An 18,807-nucleotide genomic window follows, 5' to 3' on the forward strand; every position below is an offset into this window, starting at 1 on the left:
TTTCATTCATGTCGAAAGGAATTCATGTCGACAGGGGTTTACTTTCGAGTTGACAAGGTCTATCGGTCGGCTTGAGGTCAGATTTTACTAGTGTTAGTAATTATCAGTCACAATAATCGTGGAGGAGAACTGCAGAAAGTGGCGGAAAGGTCAAAGCGGCGCAAAACAAACGGAACGGACGGTCAACGACGTCGAACATGGTCATCGCCGTCGTTCAGTGACTCGCGGCCTAGGAAGGCAAGAGCCGCCTGATCGGGACGCCTTTTGAACGGCAATAATAACGTCGAGACGGTAAGTACTATTTGTTGAATGAATTAATTGCTTACATAAGAAAAGGATCCAAGTCCGAAGCTTTGAAGATGTAAAACACAGCTGTCACGATTTGTATGTTTTTTTTTTTGTTTTCCTAGTGAACTTGATAAGAACGCATTAGACGTCAAGCTGCCGACCCAGTAAAATACTGGGCTCACACTATATAGAAACGTTTCTATAGACTTTAATACGCAAAGTAATCTTGTTCCCAGCTGTGCCAAGCATACACACCTCGAGTTGACATATTTGTATTACGAACTGTTATCAATACGATTGGCGTAGAATACACCAGACAGATGCAAAAAAAATATGCGCGTGTCATAGGAATACGTGATAATACATCATAAGTGCAATTTAAAGGCATATATATATATAATTCAGTATGTTGGTGGTCTACGGGTATGTTGACAAAACCAAAAGAATTACTGTTGTTAAAAATGAGCAAGAAGCGCAAGTGGACGGTCAAGACACGGGTAGTTTTCGTTTACTTTTAATATTCATTTTTCCCTCTACCTCTCTTGATTATTTTGTATATCGCTATTTACTAAGTGGTCTTTACCTCTGAATTCGTCATAAATCGCTATTATGCCATGATCGAAACATTGTGTCGAGTTCAGACTCCAAAGTTTGGGTGAAAAAAATATATTTTTGACACCTACCCTATTGTGCCCTTTACCCGTGTCAAACAGCTGTCGAAGCAACACCTAATATTTGCGCCGTACACAACGAGGACTCTGCTGACAGGACAGCTGTGCGAGCTGGAGGATACACCTCGTCCCGACCAGCCGCTTGAGGTCAATGACGATCGATTGAAAGCACTTAGGAAGGCGACCGATAAACAACTTACAGACTGGGCGTGAAAATAGACTGCAATAGACATGACCATTGTCAGGCATTTTGTATGTATGATACTTATTGAAAAACTGTGGGCTTTATGAACTGAATGAAATAACAAAGAAACACAGTCCTTATTGATCCTACATAGTTTGTCCCCGGAACGAGGCAACACGCAACCACAATCGACAGGTTTTCAGACACGTGACGAGAAGCGGTCTTCACGTCTGTATAAAAGGGTGGCTTTGGAAGCTACGCTTAAGCTCCAATTCAGACCAAATTTATATTTGAAGAGGACAATGATCTGCGTTTGGTGAGAGTGGAAGGGTGTTTTATATTCAAAATGGTAGAGAAAAACACTAGGCTTAACAAGGATCGTCATAGGACCCAGTTACTGCAGGTGAATGAGGCTACCCAGCAGAAAAGGTTTGGTAGACGAGACAGAGTTATCTTTCCCTAGGCCGACTATGATAAAAATTAGTAGAGCTCTTCTGCAAGAGGGTTCTTCATACCTGTGTTATTCTCCGGCTACACAGCGATGGATTATCACATTTTCCAGGTAGTAACAAATTAAACTAGTAAAAGAAAATTTGGAGTGAAGAAAATTAATCAGTTGTTTAATAGCAGGATTGTTTTGGTAGAAAGTGAAGGCCAGTATATGATATTTATATAATTTACTGTCTTAGCTTTACTGAAATGTTGCATGTTCTGTTAAGTGGAAAAAACTCATTATATATATATATATATATATATACGTATATAAATGTCCTATTAGTACTATCAACAATAGTCCTACGATTACTTTGCTAGTTTTATACCCGAACCAATAAGAGATTGATATCTGCGAAATATCCTTGACAGCTGAAGTAATCTGATTTTCTGTGCTCGATGCAATGAGAGCATATTTAAGCTATGTGAGTGACGCCGAGTTTCCGAAAACCTCGATGTGTACAGTAAAACCTTTCGAGGGCACTTTATTCCGTTTTTTTATACACTTAACCTCCATGTTTCGAGTTGTACGCCCAGTGTTGCCGCTAAGCATTCGATCAGACAACTCCCCAGAGCACGAAACGAACCGTGTGTCTCTGCCCGTGTTCGAACCTAGACCACAACATCTCCCTAAGATTAGCTGACAAATATATTGTCCTTAAGCTATCGCGCCTTATCGTCGCCCATACGTGTCTGCTTAATACGTTCTAACAAGAATAAATAAAAGAAACCTTCAATTCTGCAACATATTTATGTTGAAGAATTGAGGTAAGAGCTCGGAATGGACAGAAGGCGATGCATATAGTTAAGAGCAGACGGTACGTCGATTACTAGTGGGAGCTAATGTAGTAGGCGCGCTACTTAAATGCTAATAGGTAGGAACAACGAGCACATAACACACGATAAGACGCAAATATAAAACACGCGTTGGATCATTGCGTACTTAAGTAGTGATGTGTTACTTTGCCCTGAGAGAAATTTTGTACAGAAGAGAAATATAAAAAAAAGTAGGGTGTACAGCGAAGAAAGTATTAACCTATATGAATATTTTTATTGAATGAAATAGCTACTAGCAGTTTTAATAAAAATAAGAAGTGGCCAGTTGCGCGCCAACAGGTACGTCCCCAACGTAGTCTGAAACGCATGTGCAACTTTAAAGAAGTACCGCCTATTTTTTGTTCTTGTCACAGGGGGGTACGGTGGAGGCGCGAGCAGAGAACGAAACAAATTACCACGGAAGAAGGATCAGCCGAGTTAGCAGCGATGACGCCACAACGTTGGGGTTCAACGCCGGATTGCGTCGGTGCTGTGACAGTGGAAGAAGCACAAGAAGGCGACGGCACTTTTTACTACTTTCCTTCGCCGCACATCAGAGGTTTATGTTCTCCAGTTTTGGCAGAACGTTCTCCTGTTATTACTGTCGAAAAGGATTCTCGATTAATCGACATTGTGGACGCGGTGCGAGGCGGTGTCGACATGTGCTTTAACACCAACAGCTGCATCAGCTTTGAGAAAGCTGCTTGCAGCACTAACAATGAAACAAGCGAAAGAAGAGCCTGTAACGATAGCGCGAAGGCGAACTGTTGCGGAATGCAGCGCACAAACTTCCCTCGTCGTCTGCTAGCTCAAGAAAACATCGCGCTGATTCTCGACGGAATTTCGCGGTTTATTGGAGAATCACGAATAAGCTCTATTTTGTCATCAGTGGCGCAGCTACCGGCAAATAGGTTGAATTCGTCTTTGTTCCTTCAGCCTAGTCTCATGGCGGCGGCGACGCCGTTTTTTACGATGGCGTTAGCAGACCGCCAAAGTATAGCTGTGATGTCGCTAAGCATGATCCTGGCGCTGGTGTCAGCGGCGTGGCGAATGGTCGGTGACGTACTTTATGGCTGTGGAGCGGATAGAAGTGGGATATGGGGCGTGCGGCTGCTCCTGCTGGCCGGGCTGCTGTCGGGGGAGGCCGGCCGGGGGGCGCAGGGGGGCGCAGGTGGGGGCGCACACGCCCTTAAGGCTCACATTCCCGGCGACATCATTCTCGGTGGACTTTTCCCTATACATGTCAAGGTGAGTGTAAACCAAAACTTAAAAAATGCTCGTTAGTCGGTCACGACTCGAGCTGCTGCTCGAAAACGGCTTTAATAACTTCTATGATTTATGAGTCAAAGTTTGATTTGAAGATAAAATATTATTGTAAAAGTAACGTACTCGAGGGAAGTTATTAAACTCCCTTTACAAAAGGTAAAACTAAGTTATACTTTAATAGAAGTACGAGAAAGAAGTTTAGATGAGCGTTTTCAACAGTCTGTTCGGCAATGGTTAACGACCGGTGAAATATCCTAGCGCAAAATTTGCCTTGTCCTTCAAGTGCTTCACGACGAAAATACAACTGGATTTTGAAAAATGATCTGATAGCTCATATTATTTCCAGCATATTGTTTAGAACGTTTGAAAAAGGTGTATGTTTATACAGTCGGCTTTTCCATTCAGCGATCCAATGTTTGCATTTCTTTCGATATAACCTATAACATGTTAAGGAATCAGAGGAGCCACAGTGACGGTTTAATTATAATCGAAGCGCGCAATGATTGCAATGAAGCAGCTAACGGGGTTATCGATTTCGGCAGGCTACATACGACATAATACGACAGAGTAACGGAATAACAAGCACTGAGTAGCGTATCCTTTGTTTTGCCTTTAATTTCGTATCTTTTTCTTATCAAAACCAAGTGAGATTACTGCCAAAATCACCCACGCATACATGAACCACATTGAAATATTTGAGTAGAAGAGAGCCAGACCTGTGGATTCTACAGAAGATATGTGCATATGGTTTAGCTGCATACGATTCTGTGAAACATTCGGGTATGGACATGACTGTTGTTTAAACGCGTGCCCGTTACCCGTGCCAGAGCAAATCTGCCTTTTCGTATTGTGTGCAATATTGTTGCACACTCCACTCAGTGCTCTTCGTCGAGGGCGTCGTTAAGCGCCCCCAGAATGCGCCCCTATTCATATGTAAGTTTTTGTTTCATGCTAATAGTGTTGTCTCATACGTCAGCCATCGAAAACAAAAGTTCTTTAACCTTTAAAGTTTTTATCCAGCAATAATACTGGACTTGTGAACATCTTGGAAAAAAGTTTGGCGAATATTCTTTCATTTTGCGCTCGGCGTTGGCGCTAGCAGCTTTTATTGATTTCGCCACAAACGATGAGCCTTACGAGCAGGACGCTTTACTACCTGGAAGCGTTGATTTTACATTTAACGTATCGAAGTAAATTTTCCATTTGACGGGCATTTATATGAAGCAAAAAGCCGCTTAAACATTGTGCTGTTAAACGAAAGACCGCTGTGTAGATGCTGCTCCCCATGGAGTAGTAATATTGCACTTTGTTTGATGAGTCATTACTTAGTAACCAGGTCGAGAGATAGCAACGAATTAAACTCCATTCCTGTAGAAGAACTTGATTTACGTCAAGGCCCAACCCTTTCCAGCTTACTGTTTAATATCTCACATAACTCTGCCAGGTCTTCAAACTCGCCTGCGGAACAGCATGATGCACATAAACAAATTACGAAATACAGTGGAACTTGCCAGGGAGCCTTTTGTCATTTTTTCATCATCAAACATCTGCGTGCTAGCGGAACGAAGCGAAAATTGAGGAACACATTTAGATTCATTCAAAATAAAACATCTCAGGTGTAACATAGTTTCTACGTCTAGCATTATAACACACATTCGTTTATTAAAAAGGCGCCTCCTTATAAATTGAGATATAAGTGTGGTGCACTTTGATGTGATGGGAAATACCAATATCCTTTACGGTACACAGAAAAAGAATATTGTCATCGTTGCTTTCCACCGTTGATCTGAACGTGACAGCAGGGGCTACGCCGAAGACGCCGTAGCCTACTCTGGAGTCTAAGCCAGTTTTCTGTCTTCGCACTCAACCTTTATCCATAGCCCTTCTGCTGGGCTGCATTGGGCGAAAAGCCACCTCAAATGCCTAGCCGTGGCTGCCCTCATCGCTCAGCCAGTCTTTGCCGCCCTTAGCAACAACATCACAATCTTCCAGACGACCTGCTGACCCAGCAACCGACCTTCAACCACATTCTTCCACTTGACTGGACCTGCTCCTAAGGTCTGGTGGTCGATAGCGAGTTGGCAACAGGTTATTTCCACAAATCCCCAGGCATCTCTGTCAAAGAAAAATCTGGAAGCCGAAGGCATCACCGTCTATACAAGTAAAAATTACTGAGACGAAAAGCGAGACACAACTGTTCAGCAAAGCCAGTGCGAGACATGTTACAGGAGACAAAGAGTGTGAGAACTCAATTTGGTTCGAGCTTTGTTTGTTTTTTTCTGTTATTTGTATATGCATGCAAGTGTAGTTAAGGAAGTTAGCACGTACCAATCGATGATCATGCAATATGCGAGACCTTTCAGTTTGCCTGTTGCTGCGGCTTTGGAAAAACGATGTTTAATAAGGCATCAACTAAACACAGACTACATTATTCCGACCGTTATATCCGAGTCGTTAGATAAATGCGGTGATCTATTCGATGTGGTTCATCAGTGCATCCGTATTGTGTTAGATACGCCAATTTCGTTGGTACACAACACGAAGTTGGCTTTATTAGGGAACAACAACTGTGGATCTGACCGAATAATGTTTTTCAAGCTACACACCTAGGTAGCTAGGTCGTTCGAAGGAAAGACGTTGTTTAGCTAACGTTGAATTGAGGGGCGATTAATCGGTGCGATATCAGTAACGGTACAGAATCGAATAGGCCTCCGCTGTGACGCTTGACCAAAGATTACTGGCAGGTGCTGCCAAGAGCTCTGAGACCCTCTTTTCCTTTGCCTTGTCACATAACAACATTCGTCGCGTCATATCGGATACCAGCTGACCGCTAGATGGACATGGCAAATTTTCAACAAATACGCAACAAATACGTCGAGGGCCGAGATAAGGCGAAGTTGGAGGGAGTACAGAACTGATTGGAAGAAGAAAGGATTGAGCAGCTACTTGGCAGCTACCTTCAACCTCGGGGGCAGCATACTTGCAGGCATATGTCATCCCGTGTGATACATTTTTTCTGCAGAGACCAAGAAGAGCTTATATAGCGGGATAGAAAGTTCTAAATGGCCAAGCGAGCCAGGTAACTTACGAGCTTAATACTGAGAATATGTGTAGGTGGTACTCGCTTATTAAAAGTTGTGTCTAATTTTCTTCTGTCAGTTTTGGCTATATTTGTCTTACTATCGTTTATTACCAAAATACGACAACACGGCCAAAGGCTCCGCTCTGACTCAGCTGTAGATATTAGCTTCTAGCAAGAATCGGCGACCTTCTCGAAGTGGTGTCCTGCTTTGCAGATTTAGCATGATATGCTATGCTGATATGATTACGAAAACGGACCATTTGGAATAACGTCTGACAATAAGTTAGACCAGCTCGCATAGGGACACACAGGGAATGCCGACGTCAAATGCGTAGGTGTAAATTGGATATTTATTTGTTTTCCCTCTATGCCTGTTCTTTTCTCATTGCCATCCTGCAAGTGTTTTGAGACGCTGATACTTGCAGGATAATCAGGATTACTGCAGGAGGCATCAGGATCTTGCAGGATCTCCATCCTTGCAGGATGGAGATCCTGATTATTCTGAGCAGCTAACTTGCGTGACGAAAACTACGGAATGCTCAAATGTGACCGATCATGTTGTAACGCATATTATGATGAATGCATAAAAAAACACTTAATATTAAGTGTATTATTGAAAATGAATTCTTCTCATGAAGATGTCCGTGGAAAAGACTGAGTTTCCAATAGCCTCAGCTAACGGACGTTGAATTGCGGAAACTCCGTCAGCAGCATCTTTGCTTCAATATTGGTCTTTACGTAGGTTTGTGTAATAGTTTCCAAATGACAAGCCGGTGTCGCTATGTAGAATTCAAACGTTCATTCTTACTTGCCGGTTTCCAAGTTGTCGTGTGTGCTTGAGGAAAATACTTAGAAAATTCACGATCAGATTTACCTTAACTTCTGCAACCTGCTGTCGTGCTTGCTAGAAAGGTGCAAGGATCATTTTCGGAGACCGATGCTGTTTTACTAACGTTTCTGATACCAAAATAAACTTACGCTAAAAAGACTAAACGGCAATAAAATCAGAAACAAAAAAATACTCTGTCAGACCCAAGAGCTGCTGCACTTTTGAAACTTTCGAATTTGTGTATTTGGACACACCCGTCAAGGATAGCGAAGTGCATCGAAATTACGGAAGTGGATGCCGTTCGGAACTCCATAACACAAGAGAAAGCGCTGCCGCGTGGTAGCTGTTGTTGTTGAAAAAAGGCATGTATAGTAACAACAGCTGACTCGGCTGGGCAAGTGAGTAACTCTTACGCAATAAACTTGCTGATGGTCGTGGGCCAGCGTAAGGTATGGCTAGTGGGGGCCCAGTCATAGCCTTTCGAGGTCGCGCCTACACAGTAGGTTATCACCTCCGCCATAATACCGAATACACTTCCAGTTTAAACATTAACCTTTCAAGCTCCTGCCACCCGGTCCGATCCTCGTTGTCTCCCACCAGGTTGTTCGCCTGTCTTTCTATAAATCTGTTCTGCCCATTGGAAGCTGAGCCAAGGAAAAGCTTACTGAAGTTCGTCTACTGGAGGCTTCATTACTTGAACGGGATTACGTGTATCGAAAAAGGTCATATTTTAAAAAAATCCCCTCCTTGCACTGTGACGGCAACGACACCTAGGTTTCCACGACTACATTGACAGGACGATGGGAAGCTATTGGAGTTGGTGCTTTTTGTGTAGTGAAAAATATGTGACCTTCTATCCCGCCAGCCAGGTAAGTCAGCAACCTGCTCTTCCTCTTGCTTGTGAGGCGGTGGCGTTGTAAATACTGTGCTAAAGCGAAACACCTTTGCCCGTCTGCTTGGCCTGCGAAGCTTAACACGGCCATTCTGCAACAATGCCAGTTTATCGTTTTGAGAAGGAAGGAAAATAAAAAAGGAGAAAATGGTAACACTAGAGGGAGGAAAAAAAGGAGATCATGGTAAGAGTGCTTGCTTGGCTGATGTTACCGGCAAATCCGTCGCTCAGGGGATAAGGTTTGTTGAGTGGTCCGACCGGCATCTATAATAAGGATGATTGAAGAAGATCCGCAATGTTATAGGTGTACTTGCCCTTTCGTTCCCATGGCACCCAGCCTTACTTGCAGGAGTAGCAGGAACTGTCACGCCTTCAAGTTTCTTTCTGTTTCTTCCATTCGATCGATCAGGTTTTTATGCGGCCTGGATGTTGAGTTCATCTAATTAGCTCGATACGTTACGTTTTTCATGCGAGCTTATTACTATAAGTTTGCTGAGAAATAAGAATGAGGGGTCGTAGGAGGATGGTCTAGGTACGAACTGGAACAAGTATGAGCACAGGTTACTTCGTTACTATTGCACTGTTTGGGTCGTGGTGTCCAGCAATGAGTTAATCAGTGGCTGCGGTGGTAACAAAGATAGTCACTAGATTAATATACCTCGACGCCAAAGTGACATAGGATTGGGTCTGCTATCGCCTCTGGCATTGTGCCATTGTCACAGCCGATAGCTGCACCTATTGTGTGCATGTGCCGTCCGTGTCCACGGTGTATGTATAAATGCACATCTGTCACTGAAGGGGAGAGAACCAGGTATCGATCGAACCTACTTCGATGGATGAAGTGGCCGTGGTTGCTATTGTTGATCGGTGCTATTGTTACCGTGCGTAAAGAGGACACTGGAAAGTATCCTCTGTTGCTTTAACATTGAAGTTTGCCGATACCACCAGTTTAGTGCCGTCACTAGATTCAGGGTGTATTGTGAGTAATACATTTTCACATACTATATGTGCCCTTGGTATATTCAGACATATACACATCCCATACACGCTTACCGATCGCTGTTCGTGCTCCTTGCAATGACACAATCACCCTTATCACGCAGAGCGAGAGCAGTAGTGGACACAGCCTTTTTTTAGGCAGCTAGGTAAATAAGTGGACGCAACCCACTCAGGTTAGGGAGGATGAAAAGCAAAATTGCCGACGGCATTATATAAGGGTTAATATGTATGTACGCACGCACGCTAGGGGCAGGTCGTCATCGCCGCTGTTGTTGTTGTGACTCCAGGAGTGAATAGCCTAAACAAATGCTCGCTCCTTATAATCGAGCAGCATTGACGGGCGATGTTTGCTATCAACTCTATGTGAAGTTCTGGGGAAGTGGACAGATGCCAGTTGGGTAGATGATATGATGCACTGTTCTGGCTTGAAGAGATCGAATTCGATCGACTGCTTTTGTTAGTGCGCTGCTGTCTTTGATGCAATAGTCTTCACTGTTGCTGCTGCTACCAATATTGCAGCCGTTGGTCGCAGACTGAGGTTTAATTTTATTCCCTAGCTTCTTACTGACCCCTCAAATCTCCTGATTTATGTTGTCGAGAACCTTCGTACGAACTCTTTTTACGTAACGTTGAAACGAAGTGTATCTCGGCTCTAATTCTTAATTGACGCGTAGGTAGTGCTAATATAACCATGTAGCTCGAAATAAAAGCGGACTTTTTGAAGACGGGAACAAGAGTGCGGACGCGCGTCGGACAAGAGGAACAGTATGATCTTTAAGTGTTTAACACCATCCAAGGGCGACAATGATTAACAAGCGTGGCTACCTGCTTCGAATACTCCCTATCTATACAACCCCTAACTATGTAGCCAAACCATATGACATGTATAGAGCAGGTATTAAATACAATCTAGTGTAAGATCAAAGAGTTTGCATGACCTTCGGATAGACTTTAAGTTTGCACTTGTTAGCAGGTAACTATTATTCAAATACGTTTAGTATCTGACAGTAATCGTGTTAGAACAGTGATCATTCGTAGTCCTCTAAAACCAATCCAGAATTTTGATTTGATTAAGCTTATTACTTGCTTGACCTATTTATGTTTTCGGTAGATCAAATAGAGCTCAGACTTTGATATAGAAGATCTTCAATCATTATAACCTAGACGCGATATAACCGCGTATATCCCTATATATATATATAACAACTACACCCCTGACACAGAAAAACTGATTTCTAGCACACAGCGCACTTACGGCATTCGCAGTTTTCATACGCAGAAACCGCTTTATTGCACTGGCTAAAAGGAAGATCGAGAAAATGCAAGGGTTTATGCAGTAGACAAGAGTTGATAATTGTGAGCACCATTCGACCTAGGCTGGTAATGACGAAGTACCCATGCACTAGAGCCCTTCATGTTTAGCCCTCAAATTTCTGGCTCGGGAAGTGAACTCTGCCGGCTACACCTTGGGCTATAATGCTACACGCGTAGGTAAGAAAATAAAACGCCATGCATATATATTTTTTGTTGGAGTTTCTTGTCGCTAGGTTTAATAAAACCCTAGTCTGACGGGTAAGACACAAACTAATTTTTTCATTGATAGTTTGCTTACGCAGTTCCCTTTTATGGCTGTATTTCAGGGCGAAAACGCCAAATGCGGTGGCATAAACAAGGATCGAGGCATCCAACGCCTGGAGGCAATGTTGTTCGCCATCGACCGCATCAACGAGGATGAGACGCTTCTGCCCGGTGTCAGGCTGGGTGCAACCATCCTCGACACCTGCTCTTCCGACTCATATGCTCTCAACCAGAGTCTCGAGTTTATTCGCGCCTCCATCAACACCGCCGATCCGCACAACTACTATTGCCATGGCGGGGGCAACTTGACACTCAAACCAGAAGCTAGTGCCGTAAGTATCGTTGCTTGTCCCTCAGCCGCGATCAGTAGTAACTGGCTAACATGTTACTCATTACAGATTTTCTTAACTTAACTTGACAACGAAGCAATATGGACGCATTTCGATTACAAGCTAAATTGCATGAAAGACATTCGTCTCTTTTTTCAGCCAACATACGCATATGGCCACTCGGGACCTGAAACAGCGAATCTCCCCCGTAACACACATAAGTTTGTATAGGCCGTGGTAGTAGTAGTTTATCATCATTATCGTTGATCCATAGAGTATGATAATAATTAACAAGTGTGTGTCGACTGTCGTTTAATTAAAGTAAAAATACTAGTCTTGACCCGTTCGAGATTAGTAACTTTGAATTCATATTCTCATAAATAAGTCAAGTCAAAATTTTATATTTAAGGTTTGTCCTATGTATAAAGCCTACCGTTACTACTATTACCACAATAACAATATGTGCTGATTCAAAGACCTTTTATAATAGAACTGATCTCACAATTACGTTTCACGCCATTACTTTCGACGTGGCTCAAGAGCTTATATACCCGACTTCCTGATTACGATGCGACATACACGGATCTTGTGCTCTTTCAACTAACGTAGCACAACCTTAGAGGAGAATAGTACACCCGTAGTGAAATGTGTCATTTCTTTAAGTCTAATTTTTGGCTGTTTACATTGAGGTAGAGCCTCGTACAAGTATTCACCAGCTTTAGCAGTGGATGTTGTCCCAAGCAGTGTTAACGTCGACAGATATAGGAAGATAGTAACTGCTACATAGGGAATCGTGCGTGGCGTGAGATTTGTACCGATGTCGACGAAACAGACTCTAGGGCACTCGAAGATAAGAGGGTCTGTTACTTGCAAAGTGATCATCCGCAGAGGCAGCCAAAGAGACTCGTCTATATAATTGCCTCTCATGCATAATGCAACCTCACAGTCGTCTGGACCAAAGCACATTCGTCGTCTTGGTGTTTCGTATTGTCCTTGTTGATTCAAGATGCCTGTGAGACGCTTGTTGCTCCATTTCCTTGAATACCGGACGAAAGCCACTAAGATGTCGAAGGGCTCAGCATTTTATGGAAGTTATCAAAAAAAAAATAAGAAACTGGACACAGATGCCTGGAAAAGGTTCGCGCGAGCGCTGACTAGGAAATCGCACTGCCGCCGGCCACATTTCGCGCTTGGCTGCTTAACAGAGGCGTCATGGGAAATCCTATTAGGACTAGCGCGAACCTTAGCGGCTTTCGACCTCCTTTCACTCGGCAACTGGTTAATAGTGAAGGATAATGAAAACAATGGTGAGGGCGGCAGTGAAGCGACTAATCAACCAACAGAATGGAACGTATGACAAATTGTTTTCTTTTTCTCCGCATAGACATTTGTTCTCGTCCAATTAGCTTCTCGAGTCGAGTTAGTTGACCTGCCAATGTCGGAGTTTGTGGGTCATTGCTGCTCTTGCCACTACGGTCTGCAGCGTGCTGAAAGCCTTGCTTGCCAGCGGCCTGTTTCAGAGCTGGATCTCTTTGCTGTTCTTTGACAGCGAGACCATGGGGTATGTACACACGCTGTTGGTCTCTTCTTTCATTCTGTACAGCTCGTGAAACACTGCGATCTTTTTGCATACTTTGTGCAACGCATAGCCGGCTAGTGTTACCCAAATTGGCATTGCTGTTGCAGCTCTTATGGCAGCGTGAATTTCCTATCAGTATCGTGTACTCATACCGCAAGCATGTTTCGCAGATAGCCATAGACGCTGCCCAACGGACAGTCTAACAGCATTAAACAGGAACTAAGGCAAGCCTTCGTCGTACATCCGTCCTCTTCAAGCGTGTCCCGTCGTCATGTACTGTGTCACACTCCGAATCGTCAGGAAAGTGCTCGGCGACAGTACGAGAGTAAGGCGATGCATAAGCGTGTGCGAAGGGCAGGAACTTGCAGTTCGAGTTTGTCCGTTGATTCACTGTCGTTTCAAAGCTGGATTCGAGCTGTTGGACGGGGAGGTAAGGTCAAAGCCGTCGATATTATCGCTTCTTGTCGATCGACACGGTGCTTGGCAGCGAATCTGCCATACGTCAGGTCATCTATAACAGCCTCGTTTGCACTTCAATTTCGTGTCGGGGAAGTCATCGGGAGAAACTGCCACGAGTTTCGGCACAACACACGTAAGGTTGGCGGGACGGTCATGTGCCATTGTTGCCGTGGGCCTTCAGACAGGCACTTGTTACTCTCAACCGTTCACAAGCATTCGTGCTCTCGATTCGCACCTCAAAACCTGCCGCGATTGCTCGGTTGACACCCTTAGACGCCACTGTCGTATTTGCGACGGACCCGTACGAGCGAGTAGTAACTGTTATTGTTCTAGGTGCGAATGCTAAATCAGTACGAAGACCTTTTGACAAACATTTTTACCTCCCCTCCGAGGAGATAAGCAATTCGAAAAAGTGCGCCCTCCTTAGAGTTTAGTTTTGTTGCTGGGTATCTGGTACATATTAAAAAAAGAAAAGCACGACCTTTTATTGAGAAGATATATAATTAAAATCAGAAAAAGTTTAGCATAATTTCGGAAGGGCTTCAATAATTAGACTGGCTCATTAGTAAGCCGCATAAAACAAGAAAATTCGTATTGAAATGTATCTTTATATGAGATAGGCCAACAAAATCATAAATATATCAAATCATATATGATGCAAGAGTATGCCCTTTACTATAGAATTTTGGCTATCGCAGCTGCCATGAATGCATTGGTGACATAATAAGTTGTAGACTAGATGTGGTAGAGTAAACTGGGCTACTCTAAGCAAAATAGTCAGATAACTTTTTCCTATGTGAATATAGCTAGGTACAATTGAAAAATTGAGTGCGGGCCGTCTTTCACATGCGTATGTAGTATCGACACGTGGCGTACACGTAAGTGAGAACCACGAGGATCCATTTTAGTGCAATCTAACTTTCCTGTCTACTGGCATGAGGGGGCTGGACTATCGTATTTTATTTAACCTATTTTTAATATATAATTCGGTTAGCAATGCTAATTTTTCTATCAGTTTCTTATCCACTCAATATCCGGTTGGAAACAGCCTTATCCCAACATCCGTAACGGGCATTGGCCTTGAATAGTCTGTCTTTGTCGTATTGTTAAGGCTTTCAGAAGCTTGTCTTGCCGCGTAGAGAAATAAAGCTGTAAGAAGCGTAATACTGGAAACATTGACTAAAACACTGAAAGGCTAAACTAGGGCCACTGGTACTCCAACGAAATACATCTCCCGGAGCAAAAGTTGAAAGGAGTAAGCGGAAAAGGAGGTACGAGGCGAAGGAATTCAGCCCACCAAGAATAGATGGTGAAAAGACCAGTACGAGAGTAGGCAATAGTTACAGAGGCTAAATATGGCCATAATCGATAGGAAAGCAAAACGTTTGTTGCTTGTGAGAAATCACATGCCGCCCAGTATCGCACGCGAGGCAGCTCTAAAAAACCGGAGCTATCCTCCAGAACCGAACGGAGAAAACTTCTACTGTGGGTACTTCGTAAGCTCTTGAACTTATATGTGCGAGGCTTATGGGGCTCTAGCTAGAACTGCAGCCAAGACAGAAAACAAAGAATTGTGGTTCCCTTTTCTGGTCTGCCTACCGCCATAGCCTCCGCATTCTCCTCTGTTTTTTCTTACGCAAATTTCGGCCGCCTCAATTGTCGCTTGCGCAGATTTGGTATTTTCGTTCGAAGTGTTCCATTCTCACTCTAACGGGTGACACACTCGCTCAAGTTTGGCTGCTGGAGAGGTTTTTGCCGCGGAAGGCAAATATGGAACGAGGCAGGAGGACAATAGATGAAACGAGATCGATGCAGGGTTTGGTTAGAAAACTTCAACGAACAGGAATGAAAAAGCTAATATGAAGGAAGTTGACGGCTGGGGTTTCTCGACAAACAGTCTTCTCTAATCGGAAAGGCATTTTGGGGTTAGACATAGGTTAGTTTTTGAGGTGTTGTCAACGGCATGGGTCGAGAAGAAAGGGGGTAACAAAAAATGTATTTATCCAACAGAACGATCTCTTGTATATGGCGGGAAGGCCAAATAAAGAAGTAGGCAGACGGGCAACATGATCCATTAATCTTTTGTGAAGAAAAAGATAAGATCCTAGAGGACATTGCAACAGGGCAGTGGTCTCACAAAGTCAGCGAACTACAAGAAACATTTTTTAATAGAGATTTCACGGTGGACCGAAAAGGACTCAAACTCCAAGCGCCTGGATTAGTCGCAATGATCAAACCTAGACGATGCATTGGTGCGTTCTTCACTGTGAGACGAGAGTAATGAGAACAAAAAAATAAGGGAGGGATAGGGTGGAGCAGACCGATGCCGGGCCAAAAGAACAACCGTAGAAGTTAAGATCGGGCGATGGAGCTTCATGGTCTTACACTGCCATCCCGCATATCATTGCCGTTTGTATTCAAGTTAATTCAGTGTTATGCAAAAACGTGTAAGAGAATGTCAGCAAAACGTGGCGTATGCATGTATTTATAAAGATTAATTTTCCAGTAATTTGAAGAATAACTGTCGCCATGTCGTGTTGTCCAGGCAATCAGCGGGGTGATCGGTGGCTCGTACAGCGAAGTGAGTCTGCAGGTGGCAAATCTGCTCCGGCTCTTCCGCATTCCCCAGATAAGCCCCGCGTCCACCGGCACCGCCCTTTCCGATAAGACCCGCTACGACTTCTTCGCGAGGACCGTACCGCCCGACACATTCCAGGTAAGCAGACAAATTATCTGCTAGATATAAGTATCCACATCGGCGTAAGCGTCTTTAAATAGCTATGTATCAATGGTCCAACTGTTCGAAATCCTTTTGACGTTACGACACAACTGTACAACAAGGGGATTATACGCAGTACTGACGAGATTAATGTAACTAAAATATCGTCGAAGTCTTAGATGATGACACCTAGCCTCAAACGAAGCTGGCGTTTACAGTGGCCAAAGGGTTCACAGCAGTTTTCGTGATTCTCGCGTTCGCACTAATTATATATATATATATATAATATTTAATAATATGACTCTCAATACACACGAAGCAATTTCGAACCATTAAACTTTTCTGTGCATTTATAAAAAAAAAATGTCAACGTACTTGTAGACTTAGGTTCTCTGAAACTGTTGCCTATCTACTGAGCGATCCATTCGAAATTCCTATATGGGGCGCTCAGCCTTCGTAAATACTGCACATAAACAATGATTGTGTGAGCTACAGCGATATTGCAGCCGTAAGGCTTTGTTTAAAATCCGTCTTATTTTACGCTAAGTATTCTCTTTGATTTTAAGGTTAGAGTACGGGCAATAGTCGATGAACCTACGAAGCTGTTTAAATAAATAGCGCAAATACTGTATATCATTTGTCACAAGACTGCATCTTAATTGTTATATTATATTATATACTGTACGTTGTATATAAATGTTTTACGTACCAGCATCAATTTATATCCGGTTTTGGACTTGATCTCTTTCATGGATCCTTAAGTTTAATAGACAACCTCGTTATCATTGTACTGTGACCGAAACAATACGGCACATATTTGAATTTAGTTTAGAAACAGAATTACATTTACACAACACCGTTTCTAGCTGTGATATTGTCTGTCTGAAGGGGTCCTCTTACTTAGTTTTTTCCAAAGCGAAATAATAAATCAAGTTTCCTTTTGCTGCGAGCTATTTTCAAATATCGTGATTTGCGGCTACAGGACTCATCGGTATGAATTTATAGGAAGCATCCTAGTAAACAAACCCCACGGACTAAACAATAGGCAATCTGTTTATGGACGGTAAACGATCTTTGTCATAACTACAGCCGTACCATTTCCGTCCGGCCATTGTTGAAGTCTTTCCATGTATCAATATCAATACTGTGCTAGGTTCATAACCTTACGTCGACAGAGAGCTGCTATTTTTTGGAGGTTAAGGGCAAATGCATTATGCAGACCAGACATCACTGAATTGTGCTTTGTCTGGTACTCTCACCCACTAAACCCTGGACCTCTTCATCAGCTTGGGCCGTGGTTCGGGTTATATTTTATATTACTTCGAAACCATGACTTGCATGTCTGCTTACCGATACCGAGCGGCCTATCTGTACTGCTAAAGCGATGCCCTATTTGACTTAATAGCCTCCCGCTTCACGACTGCCATGGGCAGCGATGACTTCAATCACCAGTTCGTCCATAGGCGGTTTCACATTGTATACCCTTCGAACCTATTTACTCTGGTAATCTCTACTCTAAAGCAAACGCAGAACGGTTTAATATTATTTTTATTATTATCTCTTTTCATCAAAGCACGCTGGACCCGGATAAACGTCACTGCAATAGTTAGTAATGTTTCGTCACTGTCGCGTACTGTATACCGCTAGAGGGGCTTAAACCGGTGCTGCCCGCTTGGCGAGTTTTCTATGAGATACGTTTCTGATACTCATGAGGTTAGCATAAAATGTCTATAATATGATGGCCGCCAATTCTTTGTTAACTTACGGAAATGTTCGTTAATAACGTAGTGTACATCGACAACCTTAGCTTCGTAACTACCTGATGAACTATCTGACGAATAGTGTCACAAAGCGTCTGCACCTAAAAGGTTTATTTACGTTTAATTATAAGCACACTAGTGGGCTGACCAAACAATTAGCAATGTTTTTAAATGTATTCTTCTACATTCGTTGGGTACTTTTCTGTAGCTTCTGCAAACGACAGAGGATGTATAATGAGACAGATACGACCTTTGGGCAACTGACAGTGTTCTCTCACTGTCGCATCAATCAGGCCCATTAACGCATTGGCCACAAATTTCCCTTAACATCTGGGTTCGACTGGAACCAGCAGTTTACTCTTTTGCCCGATAAAAGTGTCCACCGTGAAAGTGACTGGCACATGAGCTAATGGTCACTCCGATTTCAGTCATCATCACTGGTACGGCCGCTGTCGCCCGTCCCATTATAGGCCTCTACGTGCGCTATCCGTCTACCATTTTGGCAACTCCATCTACTATCAATCAGAATCAATAGTTTCTTTTATATATCTATGTTTCTGTTGTTCACTGCTAATTTTAGCTGGTACTATCATTTTTTCATGATTGTTGTCAACAATTAAGGCATGGCCTAATTGAATCACTAGTAGTGAACTAACCGTATTCAAGGCCGACTGATCCCTATCGATTGATGGCGATCTATTGTTTTTGTTTGAATCGGACAAATAACGTACATGGTGTTATTACATATACAATGATTATACATTTTTCCCCGTTCGCTTACTACAAATTAGGATTTGTCTCCTCGTTGAAACTGTACGATACCTCAGCCACTGAATATTATGTGAGAGGCTCTCTCTCTCTCTC

At 43.1% G+C, this 18,807-nt stretch overlaps 1 protein-coding gene across 1 annotated transcript in view; it reads left to right on the forward strand.

Annotated features, from left to right (window-relative positions):
* The first annotated feature begins 3,423 nt into the window (after positions 1 to 3,423).
* mGluR (metabotropic Glutamate Receptor) overlaps positions 3,424 to 18,807 on the forward strand; it is a 64,564-nt gene continuing 49,180 nt past the window's right edge. The window contains exons 1-3 of the mRNA XM_086972604.1: positions 3,424 to 3,699; positions 11,160 to 11,429; positions 16,010 to 16,180. Coding sequence (XP_086828730.1) covers positions 3,424 to 3,699; positions 11,160 to 11,429; positions 16,010 to 16,180 — 717 coding nt within the window. The remainder of the gene's footprint in view (positions 3,700 to 11,159; positions 11,430 to 16,009; positions 16,181 to 18,807) is intronic.

The sequence above is a fragment of the Varroa jacobsoni genome, unplaced genomic scaffold, assembly GCF_002532875.2.
Source record: "Varroa jacobsoni isolate VJ856 unplaced genomic scaffold, vjacob_1.0 contig00081, whole genome shotgun sequence".
Lineage (NCBI taxonomy): Eukaryota > Metazoa > Arthropoda > Arachnida > Mesostigmata > Varroidae > Varroa > Varroa jacobsoni.